The 22,005-nt window shown below is 40.4% G+C and overlaps 1 protein-coding gene across 1 annotated transcript in view; it reads right to left on the reverse strand.

Moving 5' to 3' along the window:
* Positions 1-22,005, reverse strand: part of PLCB4 (phospholipase C beta 4) — a 266,056-nt gene that overhangs the window by 139,416 nt on the left and 104,635 nt on the right. Inside the window, exons 3-5 of the mRNA XM_031934696.1 lie at positions 6,999-7,079; positions 6,154-6,213; positions 5,196-5,339 (exon numbers count right to left, since the gene is read on the reverse strand). Coding sequence (XP_031790556.1) covers positions 5,196-5,339; positions 6,154-6,213; positions 6,999-7,079 — 285 coding nt within the window. The remainder of the gene's footprint in view (positions 1-5,195; positions 5,340-6,153; positions 6,214-6,998; positions 7,080-22,005) is intronic.

A 22,005-nucleotide genomic window follows, 5' to 3' on the forward strand; every position in this document is an offset into this window, starting at 1 on the left:
GTTGGTGAGGAGCAGCTGGATTCTGGATACCTGCTGAGGGTAGAGCAAACAGTATTTGTGAACAGACTACCATAAGACGTAAGAGGAAGGTGTTCATGTTCTCTGCAACTGAGAGCACATCAGTTGAGATGAAAATGACTGTGGCAGAAGCAGATGAGAAGAGTTGAAAGCTTTGATTTGGGACTTATCGGTAAAGGAGACAGGTATATGGAACTGAGCACAAATCTCCTAAACAGGTAAGAGTGGCAACGCAAGCTTATTTACTCTCAAAGCAGAGAGAGAAGGTGAAGAAAAGACAAGGTGAGCTACCAAGGTGTCTCTTACAATGTTATTATCTTTTACTGAAAAAAGCAGAATCATATTTTCAGAGTCATATGCACTAGAAAGTGTTTTGTATTTATTTAAAATCCAATCCTGAGAAACTCAGATTTCACACAATATTTCATTGACTCTTAAAGCACCCAGGTGAATAAGAAAAAAACTATCAGAGACCCTCTTTGAGAAGTAGAAAAATAAAGAAGGGAAAATGGCTTGCTGAAAGTCAGGAAAGCTTTCTCCATGTGGAACGTGGTCTTTGGTATAAAAGACACTAAGTTCAAAGTTGACCCTTTTGCTTAGATTAAATGTTGGGTTAAGTGAATTATTCTGAATGGTCAGATCTTAAGTGTAATCAGAGCCTAAAAATTAAAGAAAGACTTGTGAATCTCATAGGATACTCACAAGTAAGTTCTATACTAGAAACTCACTTAACTTATATTTCACTTGTCAGACCAAGGCTCATCAGGTGTTCACAAGACAAGCAAAATACACAGATTGCCCAGGGAGTGCGGGACTCTCCCAGCTGGCAAGCTACTTTCCAATATTTTGTACGCTTTTGCTCTCACCTTACATGTCTATCATGAGTTACTTATGTTTGTTTTCAAATCTATTTATTGTCAGTTGTCATAAAAATTACATAAACCAATGATTGAATCTTGTGGAAAAAAAGAGGGTTGTCATTTCTCTAGTTGAATATTTTGGCAAGATTTCTTTAAAGGCAAGTTGCTAAAAATATTTCTCTCAAATTTCGTGTAGACAGGATAACTAAAAGATTAGGGAGAAAAGTCACAGAACTGTAGGATTTTACATTCCATTGCACTCTGCCCAATGAGTGTCCTTAGTCTCAGATCCACTTTAAAGAAACCAAACTGGCTATCTGAGGCATTCAAAGTATAGGGAAAAACAAAAAAACAAAAAAACAAAAAAAAAAACCCAAAAACCAAAAACATAAAACCCACTCAATAGACCCATAGTTAATGAAAAGGCTTGTCACTAACATTAAAAGATTAGTCAACAATAGAACAACATTTATATGCTTTAAGTTACAGTGTTTAAGGTATATATGAATTAATTTTAAAAAATGATTACTTCCTCGAATTGACTCTTGTGATAAACTGACCAAAAATGCAGCTTCTCATTGCAAGGGCTGAGTAAGAGGGCTGTTAGTATATTTCATGGCCCCATGATTCTGGGCTCCTAGAATATACTCATGTTTGAGTAGAACCACTCACTAAGTCACAAACAATATTTCATGTACCCTGGGAGATCTCTACATTTCTCATGGACCCAATTTGATTTATGTATCCTGCCATTATTTTGAACTGAGGTAATTATATCTATGTGTATTTCATATGAAGCCTTTCACTTTGATGGCTTGTGTGTTCTATTAGGAACAGAAACACATAGAAAGGAATAGAAATAAAACAGTGGTGATGGAGAAAATGCTGTCAATGCTGAAAGTGGTAATAATACTTATTTTAAGTTTTGAGATAAGGAAGTGGGTAAGAGTATCCACATGCATGTATATTTGGTGAAAAAATGTACTCAATATTTTCTCCAAGTGTCAATCAACCAAAAGAACAACGCACTGTCCAGTTTGGACAATAAGATTTATATTTATTTATATATTATGCTATTAATGAAATTCAATGCAATAGTTCCCAGAAACTGAAACACTTACTTTCTTCAGTAAGAGCATGCTCAAATAGTATTGAGTTTGAATAAAAAAATCCAATACAGAATTATTTTTTAGCTCTTACTGGCCAGCTGCTCTTAAATTTCCATGTAAATGATATTAGGAGAAAACCTTCAAATCTTACCTTGAAGTATACATCCCGCCACTCCCAACCCTCAAACATGTACCACTGGTCATGGAACAACATGGGTTTGAACTGTGTGGGCCCACTTATACATGGATTTTTTTTTTCAGTGAAAGTTACACCAATGTGCCTGCTTCTCCTGATTCCACTTCCACCTCCTCCACCTCTGTCACCCCTGAGACACCAAGACCAACCTCTTCCTCTTCTTCCTCCTCTGCTTACTCAACATGAGGATGATAAGGATAAAGACTTTTATGATGATCAACTTCCACTTCATGGACAATAAACATATTTTTTTCTTCCTTATGATTTTCTTATTAACATATGCTTTTCTCTAGCTTACTTTATTGTAAGAATACAATAGGCAATACCTATACCATACAAAAAGTATGTGAGCTGACTGTTGATATTATCAGTAAGGCTTTCAGTTAATAGTAGGCTATTAAGTTTGGGAGAAGTCAAAAGTTACACATGGATTTTCAACTGCACAGGGGTATGGTACCCCAACCCCCACATTGTTCAAGGGTCAACTGTACATATCCACAATCTACTCAAGAGTATGTTTCAGAACACGGTTCTTAGAATGGGCCAAGACTAACAGCAACCAAATTATGGAAAGCAAAAACATTATGAGATATACTGATTTGAGCCATCTCCCCAGGACTGTATTTGTTCAGGGCACAGGGCAAAGTGGGTGCAGCATATAGAGCATAAGAAGACCTGGTTTTAGGTTGGACTCTGGCCCAGCTTGCTGTGTGGTCTCAGAGTTCCTTTACCTCTCTGGCTTCCTTTTTCTCATCTGAAAAATGAGGTGAGAAGCCCTTCCCAAGGTCCATTTCCAACCCTAAAATTCTGTGCCTCTGTCATCCTAATAGCAAACACATATTGAGGGCTTTCAATGAGAAAGGCAGTACGCAAAGTGCTTCCCATGTAATAACTCATGTAAGCCTCACACTCATCCTAAGAGCAGATATTCTGGTACTGTTCCCATTTTACAGATGAAGAAAATGAGGCGCTGAGAGGTCCAGCTGTACATCTGCTTCACACAGCTAGGAAGGGGACGAGCAAGGATTTGAATAGAGGCAATGTGGCCCCAAAGCCCCAATATTTGAGCTCATACTGCATCATCCTGTTTCTTGTAATATGAATTGGTAATTAAAGAAGGAGTTGATCTCAGCAGAGTAATAAAAGAACTTAAAGGAACTGCAAAATCTGTTCTCTTGAAGTGAGGTGACATGAACAATCGCATAAAACCACCACAATAAGGACACAACCAAACACTCTTATGTGACATGGAGCATCCATTTCTGCCTCCAAAGTTACAAACCAGGAGTTCTCAAACTTCACCGTACATCTAAGTCACCAGGACAGTCTTGTCAAAAATGAAGATTCAGGATCAGAACATCTGGGTGGGCATGAGAGTCAAATATGTAACAAGCTCCCAGGAGGGGGCAGCACTTCTAGAATGAGGACCATACTTTGTGAGTGAGGGTAATAGAGCTTTGATGGTTTAGGGGTCAACAGAACTCAATTCTGCCATAAGTTATCTCTGGATTCATGGTTAAGTTTTGTAATCTCAGTGTCCTCAAATAATCTTCCCTGTACATTTCCTTTTAGCTCTAAAATTCAGTATTTCTAATGATATTAGAAATTCATCCTACACTGAGTTTCCACTTGTAGAAACCCTCTCTCATTCAGCCTACACTGAGCTTCCAATTATAGGGTTAATCAGAGGACAAAATGCCTCCCCATTCCCCCAAACCCTTCTCTGCCATGGAAAGTGAAGGCTTATTCCTTTTCACACACATTACAGAAAGATAACGGGAGCTCTGTACAGAGGTAAAATCACCCTGTAAACACGTGATTAGCAGAAAAAATATTTAAGAGGCTTTCTACTTCTTTGAGAAGTCTCTTTGAGACTCACTTGCCAGGGCAATGGTATGTTGGGTATTAAAAGACTGATCTTAACCCAATATTTTAATAACTTACTGGGAGGGAGAGTTTGGATTTCTTAGCCATCCAGACCTGCACTGCCCACCCAGTATAGTGGCCATTAGCCATATGCAGCTATTGAACACCTAAAAGTGGTTAGCCTGATTTGAAAATACACATCAGGGCCGGGCGCGGTGGCTCAAGCCTGTAATCCCAGCACTTTGGGAGGCCGAGACGGGCGGATCACGAGGTCAGGAGTTCGAGACCATCCTGGCTAACACGGTGAAACCCCGTCTCTACTAAATAATACAAAAAGCTAGCCGGGCAAGGTGGCTGGTGCCTGTAGTCCCAGCTACTCGGGAGGCTGAGGCAGGAGAATGGTGTAAACCCGGGAGGCGGAGCTTGCAGTGAGCTGAGATCCAGCCACTGCACTACAGCCCAGGCGACAGAGCGAGACTCCGTCTCAAAAAAAAAAAAAAAAAAAAAAAGAAAAGAAAATACACATCAGATTTCTAAGACTTAGTATGAGCAAAAGAATGTAAAATATGTCACTAATAAATTTTATATTGGTCTCCTATTAAAATGACAATATTTTAGGTCTACTGGATTAAACAAAATATTTTATTAAAATTAATTTTACCTGTATCTTATTACTTTTAATACATGGCTACAAGAAATATTTAAATTATATATGTGGCTCACATTGCATTTCTACTGGGTGGTATTGACCTAGACCTTTGTTACTCAAACCGTAGTTGTCAGATGAGTAGTATCCATGCCACCTGGGAGCTTGTTAGAAAAGGATCCTCAGACCTATTGAATCAGAATCTGCATTTTAGCAAGAGCACAGGGGACTCTGGTATACACTCAAGTTGGAGAAGTGCTGGACTAGTTTTCCCTACAACATATCATAGTAGGTATTTGGGTTGCTGGCCCACAGGAGCGACATGCTAAAAGGGTATTGTGCTTGCCGATTTTCTACAGAAACATGTCAGAAGAGCAATGCTACCTTTTAAATTATCATACAATTTAAGTATATAAAAATATAGCACACATAAAATTAAACACACAACATATATACATTGGGGGGAGGGGAAGAGAAGGAGGCCATTTAACTGAAGCTACCTTAGTTACTTCTGGATTTTCAGCCACCATGTAGGTAAAACTAATGTTCACTAGATCTATGCCACTGCAGACACAAACTATCCGACCTTCCAGATCATTTTCTGATTTTCCAACAGCTTCAAGAGCAGCCAAGATTTTGGGATCCTGTATAGAGGTACACAGAGAAAAAAATAAGTTAGATCACAGAGCATGGAGGAAGAAACTTGGTAAAAAGCAACCACATTTAATGTAAAAATACACATAAGGGCCCAGATACTTAGCATTATTCGAAAACCTGTAGAGGTGAAATTTGTAACACTATATATTCCTTGAAATCAACTGATAAGAAAGGTATTACGAATTTTTTGGTTGGGGGAGGTACGGAGTCTCTGCTCTGTCACCCAGGCTGGAGAACAGTGGCGCATTCTCAGCTCACTGCAACATCTGCCTCCCTGGCTCAAGGGATCCTCCCACAGAAGCCTCCTGAGTAGTTGGGACTACAGGCACATGCTAACACACCCTAATTTTTGTAGAGACAGGGTTGCACTATGTTGCCCAGGCTGGTCTCCAACTCCTTGGCTCAAGGGATCTGCCTCCCTCTGCCTCCCAAAGTGCTAAGAGGTGTGAGCCACTGTGTCTGGCCTAAAATTTTTGATTTAGAAACTAGATGTGAGGGTCTTTGTTTAGAGTTTTGATTGTAGTTGTCGGAGGACCTGGAATATGGCAACAGGATAGAAAAGCCTTTTATTAGGGTCTGCTTGTCCACAAAGCCTCTCTCTCAACAGAGGAGAGTCACAGAGGTTTCATGTGAATAAATGTGGCATTACCACAACCAGCAACCACATGTTATTCTCAAAACTGAGATTAAATGTTTCAAGTAGCCTGGATACAAAGAGTGAACTTTTTATCTCTAGAAGTCATGGCGATTTCCAATATAAGTAAATCCATGTTTAGAAAAGCAAATACCAATCACAGGTACCTTTGGTATGGCTCCTGACCGAATACTGTTGATGAGGGAGCATTCTAGCACCTGTCCTTCCTGAAGAGAGAGAATATAACACAGCAATGAGCTTAAATTATGCCATACCTATGACACAGGCAAAGTGCTTGGCAAAAATTACTGATGATAAAGGCTATGCTTATTATAGTCACGTTGAAGAGGGAATTAAAACCATGTAACAATAATTATTGCAAATAATCAGAAATAATCAAGACCCCAAGTATTCCATTTCATATATACATATATATGCAATGCTGAATATAAAAATGTTTCTAAAATCTGTTACTTTTATATAAAAAACATCGTTAATAATCATTAAATATATGTGTGTACATGAAATATGAGAAAAATGCTAATTTTTATATAACTATAATTCTTCTTTTCTTAAATTCAGCTCAATTGTTCATTAAATGTGGACACTGTACCATACATCGAATTAAGTCCCAGGGTTTAATGAGATAAACACACTTTTAATGTACCTTTTAGATTTCAGCTTAAGCATCTCTTCTTCTGGCAGATTCTTTCTAACTCCCAAGATTAAATTAAGCTCTTTAACAATCCAGTGTTCTCTTTCGCAACATTCAATGACTTGTAACTTATCTTTTAATGCCTAACTTTGCTCCTAGACTGGAATCTATGAGGATAATGTCCTTAATCATCACTGTATACTTCAATGCCTGGCACATGGAGGCACAGTTTTTAAAACCTTGAATGAATGAATGAATAAGGGTAGGGTTCATCAATAGCACTCAGTCTACTTGCTGAGAAACAAAATGGCTTAAACCACAAAGCAGAAAGAACAACTTGCTGTTCTTGGGCCATACCTTGCCTTCACTTTTCCATGTCAGAAAGAAGCCAAACTCATCCACTTTGAAGAGGCAGTTGGGTTCAAACACAAAGGATTCCTGTCAAAAAGAAATGTGTTGATCTTCATGACTCATACCATTTTGAATCTAATAAAAATGCAAATATTGTTGAGCTTCAAAGGCAAATTAGAAATCACTCTTTCACATCTAATATCCACAATTCTTATTGTATTATGGAATGTTTTCATTTTGAAAATCCTTTGCTTTCATTTTTGTATTGTAAAACTGATCAATTTAATAAAACATCTCGCTCTAGGATAGGTTTAAGAACAAAGCATACTGACTGAAGGCGTGAAAGTCATAGAGAAGAAAGTTTCCTTAACATCTGGAAGAAGGATTCCCAAGTTCTAGCCCATTGATGTCAAAAATCAGGAGATACATTATTTTTTAAGTCACTGGTTTTTGTTTTGTGTCTTTTTCTTTTTCTTTTCCTTTTTTTTTTTTTTTTTTTGTCTGTAAAATCCAGCATTCAGTTATTTGCTGAGATTTTTGCTTTTTTATCTAACCTCATTTGGTGTTCTGTAAAGCAGGTCTTGAACAGACCTGAAAGCTAAAATGTAGGTGCTAGACTACCAACATGAACATCAGCTGGGAGCTTTACTGAATTGCAGAATATAGGGCCCCAGCCCAGATGGACTCAGTCAGAGTCTGGGGGGGGATGGGACCCAGCAATCCCTCTAGAAGATTCCGACACACACGAAAGTTTGACAACCATTGCTTTGAACTTTGACACCAGAAACTCAGTGAAAGCTACAGAATCAAGTTTGAATAAAGAAGGAATATTAGCCAAATTCAAGGCATCAGAGCAGCTGTGTTACACTTGCCAACCAACTTCTTGTCTTACTAGAGCACCATTATGCTTAGGAATGAGAGGAAAAGTCCATGTCAATGAGAGAAAAAGGGTGTTTGGGAAATGAACATAGATGCTCTGTGCCCTCTGACTGCATTACACCAATACTTAGCATCCACACTTCAATAAATCTACATGTTCTTTTCATGAGCTGAAGAAACTGGCTTTCTAGATCATTTCAATGCCAGCAATTAGGAACCTGTCTGGCAAACATGGATCAAGGCAGTGCCTTAAAACAAATAAACAGTAATTACAGGATTAAGGTTTTAAGGGCCGTTCAGACTCTTAGTTTCTGTTAAAAATTACTGTTAAAATTTATATTTCTAAATTACAGCGGAACAACAACAATTATCAAGGTAAATCCAATGTCAAGATACTAGGCCATCATAAAGTATTCCTAGGGGTCCCTGAACAAAGCAGCCTTCAATCTGGGTAGTTTTCTGGCAGATGAAGAATTATCGTATGTATTTACATATTCCAACTCTGTATCAGGCATGTGCTCTGTACTGCTGTCACTGCCATGAATAACACCAAAGGAAAGAGCATGGTATGACCTTTGCTTTTGGAGTCAAAACCCAGTTCCACCACTTATTATGTACTTTCTCCCAGAAAGACCCTTTCTAAATTTCAGGATCCTTGTCTAACAAGTGGAAGTAGTTCCACCTACCTTTTGGGTTTATTGCTGGAATTAAATGAGATGGTGAACATAAAGCACGTAACACAGAATTCCAATTCAGCAAGTAATAGCTCTACCAATAATACATGGTTCAGACTTGTAATAGTGGTAGCAAATTACTAACAATATGAAAGGGTCAGTATATGACATTTTGTGACCCTTCAAAATGGCATTTTTGGACAGTTCAACCTTTTAGAAAAGGCTTAACCCAGAAGTTGATATTTTAGCCTTCATGCCAGGCAGAGTGAGCAGCTCTTGACCTCACATTAGAAATTTGTTTGGTGTGGCTAGAACACCTCAAGAGAGTGACAGGGGTGTGATGGGACATGTATAGAAGAATTGTTTCATTGCAAGGGTCTTGTGTGCCACCTAAAAGGCATTAGCTATTACCCAAAAGGCCATGGCGGGTCTTATGTTGTTACTGACTAAAAAAATGAGAATTATCAACTAATCAAGACATGAGAATTAGGCCATTTCCAAATACATCCCAAGCAATATCCTGATGGCAATGAAGAACTTTGGTATACAGTGTCCAAAAGTACATCCTAAAATGGTATTTATATAGTACACCCACAATGAATCAGCCACTATCATTACTTATGTGCACCCTATCACCTAATTCCAAGTAAGGATTTGAGATGACTCAAGAAATACAAATAATAAATAAGAATGGGTTTCCAACTTATTTTGAGAGTGAACTTTGATTTCCTTGGCCTCCTTAAATATAAAATTTTTTTCTTCCTTTCCCCAAGTACCCCTAGAGCTTGCCATTACCACCTGGACATTTCAATTCCGAATATCTCACTCTTAGAATTCCGTCTGGTCCTTCTAGCCCCTAGCTCTATAGTTTGTTCTCCCCTCCTATAATTGACTTCTTTGCAAAGTCAAATATCCCTTTTGATTGTCCCTCCCAATCTCTCACAACCCACCAGTCCCTCCTCTTTTTACTTCCATCCTTATGTAGCTTATATCCAAAGCAGCCCAATATTGCAATCACTCCCTCACAGGTGGTTCGGAACGTCCATGTCTCATTTAGTGTTTTCTTGGCCAAAAAATGAAGTCTATTTTATGCACATTTTGTCACCAAACTTGGTGGTGAAAATCACAAAATGGAACTGTCTGGCTTTAGTTTAAATTCAAGATTATAAACCTCAAATGGATAGTCAACAGTGATGTTCAATCTTATATTTCTTTCTCAATGGTTACCTACTCTTTGAGAGGATGAGTCCACTGCTTTTTTGAAACCTGTTCACATTCACCCAATTACAGTGCTTCATCAAAGCAAGGAAAAGCCATCAGGTGGACACAATTCTCTTTCTTTCCCCCAATAAAGCATGCTTTCCCCTGACAAAGTCAACCCCCCAGCATCTGCTCTAGATTCAATCTTCTTTAACCTACACAAGCACTTCAATCCTTCATTTTTTACCACCTAACACACATCAGCTTTGTTCTTTTTCTTCACTAGATCATTCCCATCAGCACACAAATGTGTTCTAGCTGTTCCTACTTCCACTTACTACCGCATGTCCCTGATCCTCTTTAGGACATAATATCCTGGAAATATTCACTGTTCCCATTGCCTCTTTTCATACCATCTGAGCAACTATATCTGGCTTCCATTTCTATCACCCTCTAAAACTTCTCTGGCCAGTCCAGCATGCTGCAAAATAAGGGTACACATCTTCCCTTTCTCATCTGATTTGATCTCTGAGAGGTTGGTTATTCCTTCCTTCTTGAAACACTCTCCAATCTTGGTTGTGCTCCATTACCTTAATCTAATTTCTCCCCTTTTCCTTCTGTACTCAACTTTTACATAGTCCCAGGACTTGGTTCTGGGAATTCTCATTTCCACTGTGTTCCTAGATTTCATTCAATCTTGTGTCTACATCATCATCTATTTCCTGATGACTTTCAAATTTGTAATAGCAGCCCTATCCTCTCCCCTGTGAGTTCAAATATTTGCTATTTGACATCTCCACTAGGATGTCTTGAAATAAGTATGTCCGTAACTGAATTCTTTATTCTCTCCCCTCTCTCCAAGTTTCTCCATCACAGTACTTCCTTAGTTCAATAAATGTCACTAGCATCTGGTCACTTATTGAAACTAAGAGTCATCCTTAATTTCCCCTTATCTTTTCCTCTCACTTTCAGTAACAAGTCTACTTCTATAATATTTTGAATATGCACCCATTTTACTCCCTCTCCATCACCATCTTGGCCCAAATCAATATTATCTCTCCCATGGATTGATATTCTCACTTCTGTTCTTTCTGCTGCCCACAGGAACCCGATTGATTCTTTAAACTTTGAATCAATTCATTAAAACCATTTAATGGATTCCTATTACATTTAAGATAAAATCCCAACTCCTTACCGTGGCCGAAAAGGTCCTGAATGATCTGGGTCCTTCAAATCTTATCTCATGCCACTCTCTGTTCACTTATTGAAACTAAGAGTCATCCTTAATTTTGCCGCATCTTTTCCTCTCACTTTCAGTAACAAGTCTCCTTCTATTTCTTGTTCACAACCATAAGAACTCTTTTCCTGCAACCTCTCAAGCTCTCTCTAGCATCAGGGCCTTTGCATTTGCAGTTCCTGCTGCTCAGAAGTCTCTTTCTCCTGCCCTTGGTGCATCAGGCTCCTCTTCATTCTACAGACCTTGTCTTCACCATCGCCTCCTCAGAGAGGCTCTCCCTGATCCTTGATTTAGTGACTGGCTCCCGCATCAGAATGCAACAACCTCCAAGAAGGCAGAGTCCCTGAAGCAGTCTTGTTTACCTTTGTGTTCTAGCACCTAGCACATCAAAAGCACCATAAAACTAACAAATTAACTTAAAAATGAATGAACAAATGAATTTTTTTTAAATAAAAGATTTTGCAGCAGGCCAATATGTAAAACAAATAAACAAGAAGTTGCTCAAATTGAGGGGGCTGCACCAGGCCCAGAACCCATCAAGGAAGTTCTTGGAGGACTGCCAAGGATAGAAGTGCATTTACAAGGGCACTGGTTGAGGCTGTCTGCCTGAAGTCAGGAGCCCCTTTTTGTAATGCATACAAACTCATATTCCAGGTTGGCAGTGACTTTGAGGCACTTCCTGGGAATTCCTATTGAACCAGGAACACTGTTTGACACTGTGAAGAAATCATTTTCAAAACAGGATGAGAAATCTGGGCAAAGAGAAGAAAAATAAAGTGGAATAGTAAAATAAGGCCAGAGTAAAAGGCAGCTCTCAGAAATGCCTGTCATAAGGTCGTACACAGTTATAACAGAATAGCAATTTGGCTCTGGGCTACCTAGCAACAAAAGCAAAAAAGGGAAAAATATATTTACTAGGTGCCTGTCCAGCTCATAAAATAAAAACATATCAGTTGTTAAGAGAAGCAATTATCAGAATAGAAATTCTCCAGGGGGATCTTAGAATGACACTCAGCTGACACTAAAGACCAGGCTCAAGACAAAACCCACAACAGTTCATCAACTGTGGCTGAAAGGTTCTCGGACCAAATGCTTCAAACCACCCATGAAAAATCAGAGAGCAAATCCGAGGGATGAGAGGTAATCAGCTGAAAGGAACTAAAACACAATCTAATTTGTTTTCTCACCACTTCCTACTAACAAACATAATAACCATACCCTCAGGTGAGTAGAGACACATCATCTCTAGTCTTTTTTCCCTGACAGCAGTTTTAAATTTCACATGAATCCCTCCTGACCTGAAAGTGGGCTGTGACTCCCTGACCAGACTGAGGCCAGGCTATTGTGAAGTCCCATTGTGAGAAAAATCCTCCTCCAGATCTGAGCACTGCAGGGGAGATCATAAAAGAAAGCTGGAACGTTTCTCCTTTGTGAATCTATTTGTTTTGCAGTTAAATGGTAACAGAATTTTCTGGTAAAGAAACAAACCATAAGAGAATTTCCTGGGGGCGGTGGGGTGGGGTGAGCAGAATTTTAATTCTCATATTAGTTAAAATTCGTCAGTCACACCTTAGAGCTCAAGGACGTGTTAGCTCATCCAGCCCAACTCTTCTTAGGCCACTAGAGAACTAGGCTAGAAAGGGACAGGAACACCTATGTGAAACTACTAAAGTGGAGGCCAGAGGGCATTCTGTTTGAGAGTCAAGAATCACTTTTGCTGGAGATCACCATTGCTAGAAGCTATTTCTGGCTCAGAGATCCCAGCTCTGAGGGGTTTGTGCCACTACAGACTTACAGAGACACTTCCCTCTCTTATCAAAGATAGAGTATGTTTTCCACTTGTGTGTTATTTTTAGTATATTTTCCCCCACACATGCTGTTTCAACATTAATCAATATCACAACCCATCTTTCGAAGATTTCAAAGATTCAAGTTACTTTCAAATCAACTAAGATTAAAAATGTTTCCTTTATTTCAATTTTTAAAGTGATTCTGTTCAATAAAGTTTAATCCCCCCATAAGGAATGTCAGAGAGCTCAGCAGGCCAAATACTCTGATTGAAGTGGAGGAAATTCTTTGGATGGGGATACAGCTAAGTGGTAGTTGATTTTATTTTACTTGTGAGTTGTAGTTATTTCTTACCCTTTCTCTCTTGCCCTCTCTCCCACCATCACTTCCCAAGTTAACTGCAAATGTCTGTATCCTTTTACTGTGAAGTTGGCATCTTCAAATAGGGTGTAGTCAAGTCTTATTACTAGCTAGGGACAGCTATTTCGGACTAGATCGTAAAAGTTTTAACTGTACCTTATTTAAACATTAGTTGGCCAGGTGCTTTTTTGTATTTGTCACTGGACAGATACATTAGGACGTAGAGAAATGTGAAATGGAGTAGGCTTTCACATTCTATCACAAAATTGTGTTTTCTGGGAAAGAAGACCTTCACAAGAGGTGGCAGTCCACAGTGGTTTTGAGGCCCAGGCCTTGTAGTGACCGGTTCCTGGGTTTGAATGTCAGCCTCCTCGCCAGGCACCTGCTGGAGAATCTTAGCAGTTATTCTGCTTAACTTTGCCATATTTCACTTTTCCTCGCTGTAAATTGGAAAACTGAAACCAACTCACAGGGCTTTCAAAGAATTAATATTGAGAATGTCTAAGTACCTGGGACAAAATAAATGCTGACTAAATGGTCGTATTTATGAGAAAATAGCTACCATTTTAGGGCTGTTGTGTGAGGCATTTCACAAATACTATCTCATATAAATCTCATGATAACTCTGCAAGGTTTTAGATTAGATCAACATTGTCCAACGGATTTACCGTGATGATGGAAATGTGCCAGATGGGCTCTGCCCAATACGTTCACCATGAGCCACAGGGAGCACTTGAAATGTGGGTAATGCAACCAAGCTGCTGAATTTTTTATTTTAATTAATTTTTCATTTCAATAGCCACATGTGGTTAGTGGTTACCATATTGGCCAATGCGGTTTCAGAGAGAAGTGGGGAAAAAGGTTCAGAGGAGACTAAAGTCTTCAAAGCCACAGTCAGTAGTAACAAACCTGAAATTCAAGCCAGCTTCTCTGATTCCAAAGCCCATGCCTGTCAGACTCGGGCAACCTTGACCAAGCAGGGCCCGCTCTGCCTATCACCAGAAGATTGTTGAACTGTCAATAAATGAACACTGCCTAGGTAGACTCCACTAGGTACACATGGGACTCACCCTCCTTGCTTCCTGGTTTGATAAGAATGGAGAGGAAGTTAAAAAGACCTTGTCAAGGTTGGAGAGAAACAAACAGGAGCCTGAGGAAGAGGCCATAAGGGATCTCATCCAATTTAAATCACATTATGCGTGACTACCACCAAAGAGATCTCATAAACCAGGGAGAATGATGGGTGTGGCCTTCAGACTGGGAAAGCAGGTGGAGTCTGGTTTAGAATTAACCAAGAGGTCCAGCTTTCTATCAGATCCTGAAAGCTCAGAACCCAAGAGATGCTTTATGGCTTATTTATTTCCTCTCCTTATTCCAGGGAAATCCTTTAAGCTTCATACCTAGCAGATCCTTTGTGATTCTGCACAAACACTTCCTCTCTCAGAACCACAAAGTTTTACTTTTTTCAAGTTAAACTAAAGCCCTTGGTGATGATATCCTGCCCTCAGAATGATTTATGGACTGATGTAATAGATGGGCATGGGTCCTTATTAAGTTGCTTTTACCTTCATGAGCTTGGTCTCTGCTTGGAAGGATGCAGAATGTTCATTCCATTTGTGCCTCTCCCAACTGCTTTAAGATTCCATGAGATAAAGGACACTGGGCCTCTCAGCTCACATTTCACATGAGGAGCTGGAGGGCACAGCTGTAGCCGCTCCATCACAGACCCCTGTTATGTGCTACAAGTATTACCTGGTGAAAAAAGTCTGTCAGACAAAACAAGAGCATGTGTAGCCCCTGCATTCCTTTCCATGGCCTTTGATTATTTGGACAGATGTTCCTATTGGGTTAAGTCGTTAAACATAGACCTGTCCCCCTTCCATCAGTAACTGATGCTCAACTGGAATCCAATAGGGAGATGCAGTTCTAGTCCCCTGATGAGCAATTCAAGAGGCCTGTGGCACCTAATAATATGCCTACTATTGCTAGGTAACATATACAGTGCCTACTAAGAGCCAGGCAATGCTCTAAGTCCTTTCTATACATTAACTTATTATCCTCCCAACATTCCTATGAGGGAGGTACCATTCTCATTATTGATACAGGAGTTAGAAAGAAATTATCAGGCAGATAGTGCGGGTACAAGGGGTCCTCAGCAAGGCTTCCCTTTTAATAAAAAGTAGCCCCCAAATCATTTCTTTTCTAACAAAGAGCGGCCTGAAAAACTGAGCTGCAGACATAGATAAGCAAGCTGGAAACTTGCACGGGTGAATGCCAGCAGCTGTGCCAAGAGAAAAGGCTACCTGGAAGCCAGGTATGTTTAACACAGAGGCTCCATCTTCTCTTTTCTTTGTCACCACGTGTACAGGTAGGACCAGGCAACATGGCACCAGCCAGCTAGAGAACCCATCTGCATAATAAAAGATTAGGGTGGAGTGGCCAGCTTCTTTGCACACTTGCAAATGACACGCCTGGTCCAATCAATCTTTCATCCCTATGTAAATCACACACCCCCTCCTTAAGTTTATCTATTAAACGTTCTGCATTTCACTGCAGAACTGGCAGCCCATTTTCTCCAGGACCCCTTTCTGTGCAGAGAGCTCTTCTCTTTCTTTTGTCTATTAAACTTCCACTCTTAACCTCACTCTGGTGTGCCCACGTCCTAGTTTTCCATGGCTGTGGGACAACGAACCTCAGGTATTACCCCAGACAAACAACGCTGCTTCACTAGTATACCTATTTTACAGGTGAGGACATTGAGGCATGGAGATTAAGTGTTTTGAACAATATGCTACACCTGCTTTGAGGCTGACACGTGAAAGACTGACACCGCTCAGGAGTGGGCCCAGGTAACTGCTCAGCAGTCATACCTGAAGAAGGCTCTACTATTCTCCTTGTCACTGATGCCAGTAATCACCACGAAGGGTCAGATGGGCTTCTGAAGTGTTTTGGTTTTAATTACTGCATTTCTTATGGATCCCCCGTGAATCCTACCACATAGATAACTGAACAACTGTGCTACTGAAACATTCCGTACTTATTACAGTTTTTTATGGGGGAGTATTTTCATTACCTCATGCATTTTGTAAGAATTTTTTTCTCAGATCCTAGGACCAGGAAAAATTCTGTTCCTACTGACCTGTTGCTTTCCTTACAATCTAATGGACACTGTGAACCCTAGGACAACTGTGTTTTCTACGTTGCTTTAGCCACCACGAATACCAGAAGCAAACCTGAAGCTCACCTCTTTCAACTTTACAGATCATTTTTGCTGCCTGGAGAGTTGCTGCCTGCTAAATTTAACCCTCATTTGATGTATTCTCCCCTTGTTTACTTTTTTCCCTTCAATCTAAATCCCTCTTCCATTATTTTATCTGGTGGTACATATTTCACATTACAGCTTCCTGTGGAAGGTGACAGAAACATGTAAGCATAAAAACCAACTCACAAGCAGCAGAAACAATTGGGTATTTTACATAGGCTTTAGGGTTTTAGATAAACCTGATCCAAATGTTGTTAGATATTCATCTCTTCATCTCTAAAAATGGAGACAACAACATCAACCACAATACCTATCTCACAGGTTATTTCTGGGCATTAGAGCGCTTGATACATACTCTAAAGTAAGTAAATTAGTATTTTATTTATTTTATTTTATTTTATTTTATTTTGAGAGGAAGTCTCGCTCTGTTGCCCAGGCTGGAGTGCAGTGGCGCCATCTCGGTTCACTGCAAGCTCTGCCTCCTGGGTTCACACCATACTCCTGCCTCAGCCTCCCGAGTAGCTGGGACTACAGGTGCCCGCCACCACGTCCAGCTAATTTTTTGTATTTTTAGTAGAGATGGGGTTTCACTGTGTTAGCCAGGATGGTCTCGATCTCCTGAACCTCATGATCCACCCACCTCGGCCATCCAAAGTGCTGAGACTACAGGCATGAGCCACCACGCCCGGCCAGTATTGATTTTTTTTAAGAGACAGAATTTTGCTGTCATCCAGGCTGGAGTGCAGTGGTACAATCATAGTACTCCAGCTTTAAACTCCCGGTACAATCATAGCACTGTAGCCTCAAACTCCTGTGCTCAAGCAATCCTGCTGCCTCAGGCTCATGAGTAGCTAGGACTACAGGCATTCACCATCATGGCTGGCTAATTTTTAAAAAAAATCTTTTTTTTTTGTAGAGACAGAGTTTTGCTATGTTGTCCAGGCTGAACTCAAACTCCTGGCTTCAAGCAGTCCTCCTGCCTAAGCCTCCCAAAGCACTGGATTAATAAGCATGAGCCACTGCACCTGGCCCAGTATTGATTATTAATATAAAACACAGTAATAGTAATCATTATTAATGTTACTAGTACTGATTATTATTAACCACCAAAGACAAATGAGGTAAACACCACATCCCTACCTTACAGATGAGAAAACTGATCTTAACTGAGGTTAGGCAAGTCACCCAAGAGGATGCAGATAATATATAATATGAGGCAGAACTACAAATACATTTTGACAGGGAATCCATTTCTGCTATGCAGATCTTTAAAAAGAGCAATGGTATTAGTGTATGTCTATTTCCAGTGAGCTAGAATACAAAGCTAAGCATAAGGGAAACCCAGAGTTTGTAACTCTGGGTTGACTTAGACTTGTTGAAAATGTGGTTTCTGCACAGGAGGTCAGCGTGTGTTTGCTCCTGCTCCAACTCCTCTATCCCACTCTGCCCAAGCCGGCCTCAGTCTACAATCAGGCCAAGAAGCTGCTGCCACCGACGAGTCATCACAGCACAGTTGTCATTTTCTCCCCTTTTCAAGGGCATGTTGGCGTACAGTGAACAGAAGAGGTCATTCCTGGGTGGGGAGACTCTGCCCTGTGTCTCCCTGACACAACAGAGCACATTCTCAGATGACAAGAGTCAGTGAAGTGCGTTATTCAGCAGCTTCTAAAGGTGATAAACCTGCTGTCTCTCTTCCATTCCAAATCCCATAGGAACGAAACTGAAAATGCCTCCCCCTCCATAATCAACCATGAGCATTTAAAGCGCCCATTCCAGCAATGACAGTGAGATACACAGAACGCTTATTCTAGCGTCAAGTGGAAAGATTTAGTCCACCCCTTTCATTATATTCTTACCTCAGGAATAAACAGCGTCGTCAACTTTCTAAGACACCTGGCTTGGAAGAGTTGATGAAGGCTATTGAAAAGCAACAAAGGAAAGTATACCATCTTTTCTGATCTCTCATATTACATATTTAAAAAATAAAATAAAATTTGGCCTAATGGTGCTTACCAAGGTCCTATGGTCTGAATGTTTGTGCTCTCCCCCACCAAAAATTCATATGCTGAAATCCTAATCCCAAATGTGATGGAATTAGGAAGTGGGGGCCTTGGGAGATGAATGGGATTAGTACCCTTATAAAAGAATCCAGGGAGACGGCTGCCCTTTTCATCCACCGTGTGAGGACACAGCCAGTACGAGTCATCTTGGAATCGGGAAATGGGTTCTTACCAGACACCGAATCTACCAGCACCTTGATCTTAAGCATCGCAGCCTCCAGAACTGTAAGGGATAAATGTGCTGGTTATAGCTGCCGAGTGCACGGCATTTTGTTATAGCAGCCTGAAAGAACTTAGATACAAGGTCTCAGAAATATCCTTGGTTCTTTGAGGACTTAATCAGCTTAACTATGAGTGAGTCTGGGGGAGAAATGAAATGCCCGGATTAGTCACCTGGGAGAGGCCAAACTGTTTCTAACGACTGACTTTATGGTCACTAACAGCTAAGGATTCCCACTTTATCTTTTACTTGACGATGTAGATGTTAAATCTCTGGGACCTGATTTGTAAAGCAGGCCAGTTTGAAATGCTGAACACTCTGGATCTGTCTAGGTCGTTTTCCCTCCCGGAAACGTCTCTGCTGTGGGGATTGTGAGGCACAATCTGGATGCTCAGATTCTGGGAGGGTTCCCTGACTCTTGCCAGAAAAGAGGTGAAGAAATTATTCCTAAAATATTCAACAACTACCTCTCAGCGTGCAGAAGGAAGGAGAAAGCGAAATGTGTTTTCAAGAGGAGTGGGTGGTCACTCAAAGTAACTTTCTTAGGCAGGGAAACTGTCACAGTAGTCAAAACAGTTGCCATAGCAACTAAAATAAGCAAAAATTAAAGAGGAACAACTTAGAGTTATGGAGGCAAGTAAACAGGATTTTTAATAAATATTTACAACAAATATTAAACACACATTATGTGGCTGTCCCCTCATAAAAAATCCTAAGAAAAACAGGAGACGTGCTTTGTAGTTGCACCAGAAACACCACCGCAAACTGATGAGTTCTTCTCTTTAGCAAAGCATTTCTAATTAAAACACAATTAGTTCCAGCATAATAAATTACACTAAGAAAGTAATTAAAAATATAGTGACATAGAAGATGTTTCTGAAAAGGCAGGTCTATGAAAGAATATTTTAAACTATTGATATACAGAGATAACAGACAATGTTGAATACGGTCATTGAAAGAAAATGAATCTCAAATGACTTTTATGGAACTTCCCTCTAAATATATGCATTTCTCATTTAAATAATGCAGCTTTTGAACATGCTTTCCCCCCCCCCCCCCCCCCCCCCACAAGAGCTACATGATACGTCACTCCTGTTGGACTTCTGTCTTCTGAAATAGCTTATATTTAGGCCTTAAAGATACACAGTCCCCACTGGCTCTTAGGGTCAATGCTGGCTCTGTCACTTTTTGCTGTGTATAAAATAAGTGCAGCAATTACTGGAACATCATACAAGAACCACTGCTACCACCTAGAGAATTCTGCAGTGAGCTCAGAGTTGGCCTTAGGAAATGGCAGCGGAGTCCTGAAGGCTTATCCTGAGGCCCTCTTACCCTGAGGGAAGGGCTGCTCCATCTAGAAACAAACCACAAGACAGAATCGGAAAAGTGAGCAATCCATTAGGGCAAATGCCCGTGAAAGAGAAAGGGGAGAGAAGCTGAGTGACAGGGAGAGCCTCCCAACCACGCCTCAACAAACACCTGAGAGAGGAGAGGAGGGAGCAGAGAGAACTGGGGAGGAGTTGTCTCAGATTGCAGTACAGCTGAGAACATCGCCAGCTGGATTGCAGCTGCAGAGCACAGAACGCCCACCAGAGGAGCCTCACTTGGGCAGGAAAGGCCCAACTGCAGCAGCTTGCCATGTTCAGTACAGCCTGGGCAGGGACATTTTGAGGGTGCTGAAGACCCTGCAGCAAAACTGTCCAATGAGGGGACTCCTGGAGCAGCTGCCTCTTGAAAGGAGATTTAAGCGACACACCTCCATAGCTGCCACAGATAGTGTCTCTGGCTTAACCTTTCTCTACATTCCAAAATGGCATTTTCAGTTCCAGTTCTTTGGGACATTTAAAATTCCTTAAAAATTAGGAAGCATGCAAATATCAATGAATTTCAGTCTCAGATAAGTAACTAAGGAATTGCTGGATCATAGTAGGTAGTTATGAAATATTTGTTGAGTGAATGAATTAATTCCCTGGTGGGGATATAGCAGGAAACAAAGTCTGTTATCAGGGGTTATCTTCTAGAAGGATTTTAGCAATGAACAAAAAAGGGTAAGTTATCAGGTAGTGATAAATATAACAATTAAAACATCCAGAAGGGTCAGGAGCCTGTGTGTGTAGGTGAGTAAGAAGGCCCCTTGGAGAATGTGATATTTTAACAGAAGCAGTATGAAGTGAGGAAGTGAACCATGAGGACTGTATAGGAGAAAGCAGTCCGGAGGAAGAACAGCAAGTGCAAAGGCCCTGAGGTCGGAGTGTGCCTAGAATGCTCAGGGAATATCAATGGGACAGTGAAATGGTAGGTCATGTAGGGGACTTGCAGGACACAGAAAGAACTTCGGAAATTACTTGGAATGAGGTAGAAACCCATTAAAGATTTAAACCAAAAGAAGGGCATAACCTGACTTCCATTCTAAAAAAAAATCCATCTTACTTATTCCTTATGATGGCAATGTGAGGTAGGTATTATCACTCCCATTTTTCAAACAAGGAAGCTGTGGCTTAGTGCTTGTGGGTGTTAAGACTGACTCATGGTCACATCTCTTGAGTAGCAAAGCCAAAACTGAACCTATTTCTGTTTAACTCCAAATGCATTCCCTTAACCAAGTATGTGTATTTCAAGCTTTTGGATGGAGTTCTTTGGCAAAGATTTTACCTTAAATACCACTTAGTACAAAAACCCTCTCTGTATTTGCAAACAATATCCTGGCAACTTGGCTTTTGGTGAGCATTCAAAAACTAGTCTCCTTTTCACATGTCTACAAAGTTAAGAGGATCACCTGCCCTTTCAGGTACTTGGGAGAAAAAAAATCAACAGTAGAAGAATCATGGAGGTGCCAGCATGCTGTCCTCAGGGTAACTCCACAGTAGAAAGAGAATGCAGGCTGGACCTGGGAAGCTATACTGACTCTGCCCATCTGCTTCAATTAACGTTCTTGACAAAGCAGCATTTCAGAGCACGTGCTTACTATTTATGGCTTTAAGAGAAAGTAGTTTATAAATTATATGTCCCTTGTTAGTTTAGCAAAGTGAATATTAAAAAGATGGGCTTTCCTGCTGACAATATTTTAAGTCTATTTCCATCAACTGAAAGAAAATATTATATTCTTTTCATATAGTACATTTTACCTAGTTCCCCCCCTGCCCACTAAAAAATTAAAGACTGGGGGCCAGGCACAGTGGCTCATGCCTATAATCCCAGTACTCTGGGAGGCCAAGGCAGGAGGCTCACTTGAGCCCAGTAGTTCAAGACCAGCCTGGTCAACATAGCGAGACCCTGCCTACACGAAAAAAAAAAAAAAAAAAATAGCTGGGTGTGGTGGCTCTTGCCTGTAAT

The sequence above is a fragment of the Piliocolobus tephrosceles genome, chromosome 20 (assembly GCF_002776525.5).
Source record: "Piliocolobus tephrosceles isolate RC106 chromosome 20, ASM277652v3, whole genome shotgun sequence".
Lineage (NCBI taxonomy): Eukaryota > Metazoa > Chordata > Mammalia > Primates > Cercopithecidae > Piliocolobus > Piliocolobus tephrosceles.